This window comes from Pinus tabuliformis, chromosome X (assembly GCF_031772625.1).
Source record: "Pinus tabuliformis cultivar Carrire ecotype Pingquan chromosome X, CPIR1, whole genome shotgun sequence".
NCBI classification, from domain to species: domain Eukaryota; kingdom Viridiplantae; phylum Streptophyta; class Pinopsida; order Pinales; family Pinaceae; genus Pinus; species Pinus tabuliformis.
The window spans coordinates 1115834472-1115841178 of record NC_142308.1 but is presented as its reverse complement, the minus strand read 5'-3'; the positions used below and the strand labels follow the sequence as shown (position 1 = coordinate 1115841178).

The window sequence follows — 6707 nt, the reverse complement described above, 5'->3', positions numbered from 1 at the left end:
TGACATATTGTTTAACACATCCTGTTGCACGTCGAGGATGTATCAGCTCGAACGAGAGATGATAGAAGGAATTTGTACCATTCTCAATGCTGAAAATATTTCCAACAATTACGCTTCTTCTTTTGAGTGAAAGTGAAAGGGGATGTAAATACATATTCCTGAATTACAGGTGTTGTTATTCTTGATGGATCCGAGGCATCCCACCATACACAGATGACCAGAAGATAAGTTCCATTTTCCCTCGGTAGGCAATGTTAAGCCATTAAGGCTTGATCTTTTGCTCGCCAAATACTGATCCTGTGAAGGGGGCACAACTTGAAAAACCGCATGCTGATCCTGTGAAGGAGGCACAACTCGAAAAACCGCACTAACATTTGCAATACCTGAATTAGATAGGTCTGTACACATCAAATCCTACATACAAAGCTTTGTGTCAGCCAAAATGCCATTAGTATCTATAATGAATGGACCCAACTTGCTACAATAGGCAATCTGTGTCATTGCACTGCTAAGAGGGAACCACATCTAGAAGCTCACCAACCATCAGTTTCTTTATAGCTGAACAAAATTGCTTCCCTCGGTATACTTTAATACCTTTTGACTAGAAATTGTCTGGATTTTGGTGAGGAGCACAAGCCTTTGCGGCCAGGTTATCAGAGTCAAATTCATAATTGGAATCAGCGGCTAATTGTGAAGAGATGTCATTTTCATCAAAATAGATTGAATTAGAGTGTCAATTGAGGCTTCTTAGTGTTCCTCGAATCTCCCTGATAGTTAGATAAAGCTTGCTTGGATAGCACAATTGCAACAAAATTCTATCTGCTAATAGAGTGGGGGACTGTAATTCTAATTTATTTAACCAACCCCAATGAGGACTGTAATTCTAATTTATTTAACCAACCCCAATGATCTGCAGCATTCTTCCCATGGGCAGGTAAATGAGTACTACCTAGCATACACAACAACCATTATTCTTGCGAGTGTTCCGATTTTTCAAAGTAGACACCTTCGAGATGAATGGTAAGAGAGGTGAAAGCATGGTAATTATAAAATTCTATTTTTCTCAAAATCATATTACATCATTAAAAGAAAAATTTATTTTTTTATCTCATATTTTTAACTTATCTTCCTATTGATTTATTCAAATTTCGAACTGAAATACTCGGTTTATGTATAATTTGATTCCTTATCCAAGGAGTACCATGTTGCATATTTTGGATGGACTTGATACACAAAAAATAGAAATAAATGAAAACTGTGATTGCATCATGTATTTTCATTATTTCTCATTTTTTGTGTAGCGGGATCCATCGAAAGTATACAAAATTTTGCATCCAATGAATACTCTCCCTTGAAATTTGAGTAAAGCTTAAGTTGAAAATACAAATTGAAAAAAGTAGTTTTATTATTTTATTAATATTTTTACCTTTTTAATCCGTGAATATCACCATGGTTGAAATCATTATCTTGAATTATACTTCAAAATTCCCGTAATGATCTCCTCTTGTAGATATAGATATAGCCAACTGAAAAATCCCACTCACGTTCACTAGTTAGCCAACCACATTACCCACACCTCTAATCTATAATGATTGATAGGCAAAGGCTTTTCGGGGACGATGTAATTGGAGTTCCTTCACATAAATGATACACGCTCACTGGAGTCACTTGTGGTGAATGGCAAAAGAGGAGCAGAGCCCCACATTTACGAAAAAGTGCTCCTTCTCAATCATATACATTTGGTTCTTATCTGGATGCAGCCCCAAAGCCTCTGCTAAAACAGGGCCACACTCCTCCTTTATCTCATTAAAACGACTGTAAGTGAACTTGTAAGTTGAATATGGATCATCCCATCCTGATCCCAGGGCCATAGTTTCAGAAGTGTAGAAAGTAGCAGCCAATACCCATATCCCAAAGAGACCTCCGAAATAAGCTCCCATGTTTTTTTACACAATTTTCTTCAAACGGATTCAGTTTATCGCAGGGAACAAGGGCTTCCGATGCAAGTGGAACTACATTATAATAATATATATGCGAAAATCGTCTCTCTGGGAAGACGCTGCGAAACCCATCGTCCAAAACAGGTGGTGTTTTAAAATCCATCTCCAAAACAGGTGGTTTTTGAAATCCGTCTCCAAAACAGGTGTTGTTCTGCACATGCGGCCTTCCATTAACGTGAAAGTGTCTTTCAATCCAGGGACGTACCTGATGGACTTTGATGGGCAAATTTTCCATCACATTGTGATTTGTCTGTGATAGTCAAAAAAATTCCATGCCCATCAACATTTTGTAATAAAATATAATTGAAACCGGAATTAGAATTGGAAAAACGGTTTAAATCAAATTTGAAATTTTTAAGTGATAACATGATGGACTGGTCTGAATTTTAGAATCCTTCTGCTCGGAGAATCCTTGGTTGGCAACTATTATCTTCCAGCGGCAGAATTGCATGTTCGTTGTTTGTGGTATATTTTTGGTTGGCAATACAGGTGTAAAGCCGAAGTGAAAGGAGGTAACAAGGGAGAAGCGTTTAAGCAGAGATGGAATGGGAACGTGAGAGTAAGTCCCAAAGTCATCCACTCACAGTCACTTTCATTGTCCCCGTCCTCTTGGTTTTGACTAAGTCACCCAAAGGTAATCAGTTATTGGTTTGTGGTCACTTTTTGTTCTCCTATAGATACAGGCCATTTGTCTCTGTTTTCCTCGTTTCGAGCTTTTTAGATTTCCCTCCCTATCAGTTTGAATATGTAATTTTTTCATGCATGAAGCGGGATTGTGGTCTTGTTATACTCTTTCAGACAAAGAAGAGGAGCTTTTTGTGGGTCTGTTACGTCAACTTTTGTATCTGTAAGTCTCGGGTTCTTGTCAGGAGTCTATCTGTTGTCTAGGTAAAAGCTCCAGCGAGGGGAGATGATGTAGGTATTCAATGGAGCTGATATCTAAATTGTTGAAGTCTATCTTCACTAAGATAAAGATCTCTATAGTCCTCTATAACCCCTGTTCCGATTTTCGTATTAGAATAGGGAACTGTTGGTGCGTTTTTCATCTATACTGCTACTGTATAGACTGTCAAGAAGACTCATCAGCATAAGTTTCCCTTCGTCTTCATGAACCAGTAGCTGTTTTCTTCCACAGTGCCCGGTCTAGGCTAAGGCTTCTCTCGTATCGTTCTCCTGGATTTTTCATTCCCTGTAACAGGTTTCCGATCATCTGAAAATTCAAATTTTCAGGCCAAACCTACCCATATCTCTCCTAGTTATGGTTTTCGTCCTTCTCTATCGCATCAGCTGATGTCTATTCCAGTGCATCAGGGCCTCTTGCTTCTATCCTCCATTCTGGAGCTTTCTTGTTCATGTCATAGTGTCCTTATCCTGTTAGAGCTTCTTAACTCCCATATCAATCTAAATCCTCCTGCAGGGATCAAATCTAGGGACTGATCTTTCTTGATCCATCATTTTAATTCTCCTTGTCCCTAGGCCTTTTTCTATTTGAGGGCCCTGCTCTAGATGATCTCAGGACAAGATTGAGATTGTACTTGGAACAGAGGGTAATCCCAAAGCCCTGTCTTGCTTTGTTTGTCTCGAAATCCCAATCACAATGGTGGATGACTCAGACTCTTCAGCCACGAGGGCACTTGTACAGGCCGCCATTCAAGTTGAGGAAGCGCGGGAAAAGGCCCCCTCCCTTACAGGATGGCTAGCCACAGTCGAGGATATGATAATTAATCCAACCTATAAGGATTCTCTCCGATATAATAATAAATGTTCTGGGAAAGATGGGTCCCCGTCCTCTTTTTTCAACAAGTCAAAGAACCTTATCAAGACTATTCCCCCCCCCGAAAGCTGTTTCTGTGGAGGATGCTACCTTAGCTGATAGAATTGACAGCCTGAAGAACTTAGCTCTGGTAGGGAAGTGGCAATTCCCGGAGATGGGCGATTCGGACATGAGGAAGTGGCTAGCGGAAAAATGGTCCCCCTTACTTGGATATACCCCCATTATCTCTCGGCTCATGAAGGAATGGTACTCATTCCACTTCTTAAAAACCCAAGACCTTGAATTGATCCTGAATAACCCCTGGGTATTTGGTAGAAGTTTCTTGGCTCGTTCCCGCTGGTACATTGGTTTCGATCCATTAAAGAACACCCCATCGAATTCCCTGATATGGGTGAAACTTCCGAACCTACCGCTGGAACTTTGGTCAGAAGAGACCCTCGCTAAAATTGGTGATTCGATTGGTAAGTTCGTGTATGTTGACCCCTGGTGCAGAGGAGAAAAGGGCAAGCGAATAGCTTGGATCCTTATTGAGAAGCAATATAAGGGCGGATACCCTGAACATCTGGAGATCTTTTGGGGGGGTTCTAACATCCATCAAAGGTTAGATTTCTGGGGCATTCCCTTCAGGTGTTCCGGATGCCATAAAACGGGACATCTGATCAAAAATTGCAATCTCCGATTTTCAAGAAGAATAAAGAAACCAGTTTTCAACCGCAACAGGAAATCAGACTCAGAGCATTCTCAGGAGATATTAGACTTCCATGAGCCTCCAGTTCAGAGTCAGCAGGAATCACAAGGATTAAAGCCGCTCCATAAATTCTCTTCTCAGGATCTCCCTCCTCACGCTGATATTCACTTCTCCCCTCTTGATCCTCCCGGTCGATCTGATGCTTTCTCTCCGCCTCCTCAAGCTGCAAATATTCCGGAACCCCGTGAGGACTTTCCTGTACCTTCCCCCCCAGATATGAATCAGAGGGACTTTTTAATGGGATCTCTTCCAATTCAGATTTCATCATCTTCGTCATCTCCGGTCAAAGATCACTTAAAAGGCAAGAAGCCCATTCAGACACAAGGGAATGATCTGGCTTCACCGGACTTTCGATTTTGGAATCTCCTGCTAATAACCCGGACAGTGATTTAGATATCCTCTTCAATAGATCATCTCTGGATCTAGAGCCCCTGACCATTCACAAGCCGATGAGCTCTCCCATTCAGCACATCAGTCCAAATTCGGCCAGAAATATTACAGTCAAAAAGAAATCCAAAGGGGGAAGTCGCCATTTTAGAGGAAGGTCGATAGCGTCGGCGCAGGGTGTGAGGAACTTATCATTGGTGGAAGTCCCTGTATTGGAATCACCTGAATTTCAGCCCCTTGGAGCATGTGAGGCTGGACAGTCATCAAAATGACCTTTCTTGTTTCGATGAATATCAGGGGACTAGACGCAGCCCCTAAATTTAACGCACTAAAAGATGTATTCATCAGGGCTCATCCAAAGGTTATCTTTATTCAAGAAACTATGCATCCCAGTAAAGTGGTGATTGTTTATTTCGGGAGAATGTTTCCAAAATGGTACATGGCTGCCACTGAGGCAAATGGTAAGTCAGGTGGTCTTTTTGTTATGTGGGATCCAGAATGGATAAGGGCAAAAGCTTACAAATGTTGTGCAGGAATCCTCCTAACAGCTTCTATCAGGGGTCAAGACTTCATTCTCAACCTGATAAATATTTACGCGCCTTATAAAAATAGACTTGCTTACTGGGAAAGGATCTTTCAATCCAGAATCCTTGAAATTAAATCCCTATTGATGGCGGGTGATTTTAATCTAGTTCTGGGCTCAGCCGAATGTTGGGGGAATTGCAGGAGTCCCGGCAATATGGCTGGCAGATTCAAGAGAGAACTTCTTAACAGGGATGTGGTCGACGTTGTGCCGGAAAATATGTGTCCAACATGGGACAACAGCAGGACCGGGCAGGCATATATAGCAAAGCGGATCGATAGAGTAATTATGCATGCAAGTATTTTCGCTAAGATGGGAACGCCTGTTTTATCTATAGGAAGCGACCACATTTCAGACCACAGACCCATCTTCCTAAAATGGAGAGAAAAAGTCTTCAGGCTCGGTTACCCCTTCAAATTCAATCGGGTTCATCTAACAGACCCTTCCTTTAATGATAAGATCTCAAGCAAATGGAAAAGTCTGCAAGAAGATGAGATGGCGCCGTTTATGCCTTTTCGCATCAAAATGGACAGGCTGCGGACAGTGACGATGGAATGGCAAAGACACAAAAGGAGGATGGATAAACAGGAACTGGAAAATGCGAGAAGGGAATTGGATTCCCTATGTCAATCAGGTAACCCAAACAGTTTATCTTTTGATCAAAAAATTTTGATTAGGAATCTGGAGAAAAAGAAACAACAGATATTGCAAAGGGAGGAGGCTACCTGGCGTCTCAAGAGCCGAGCCATCTGGCTCAAAGAAGGAGATAGAAATACAAGTTTTTTTCATAGGTTTGAAAATGCTAGGAGGGAAAGGAATACCATATGGAGCATAAAAGACGATTAGGGAAATATCCTCTCTTCTCAGGAAGAGATCACTAGGGAGGCAGTGAGTTTTTTTCATAGCCATTTTAAAAGAAGGGAGGTGCTCTTTGAAGATGTGATGTGGGGCATAGACATGGTTCCGGAAATGTTGGATGATGCTGCTAATGAAGAATTTATCAAACATATATCAGAAGAGGAACTCCTTAGTGCTATTAAGTCTATCAAAAAGGACAAAAGTCCGGGTCCCGATGGGTGGCCAATAGAATTTTTCTCCCATTTCTTCGATCTTATTAAATTGGACTTATTGCGGATGCTCGACGCTTCAAGGATGTCTGGAAGCATTCATCCTGAGATCTCTTCAACTTTTATAGCCCTGATTCCAAAAAAAATC

General features: G+C 41.3%; 1 protein-coding gene across 1 annotated transcript; it reads left to right on the top strand.

Annotated features, from left to right (window-relative positions):
* Positions 1-5348: 5348 nt before the first annotated feature.
* LOC149143725 (uncharacterized) lies at positions 5349-6338 on the top strand. The gene has a single exon (XM_089451920.1). The coding sequence runs from the start codon at positions 5349-5351 to the stop codon at positions 6336-6338; it is 990 nt and encodes a 329-aa protein (XP_089308046.1).
* The last annotated feature ends 369 nt before the right edge of the window (positions 6339-6707 follow it).

What these genes read in the sequence shown, in the direction of transcription:
- LOC149143725 (XM_089451920.1), top strand. Translation starts at nt 5,349, where the DNA reads ATGGCTGCCACTGAGGCAAATGGTAAGTCAGGTGGTCTTTTTGTTATG.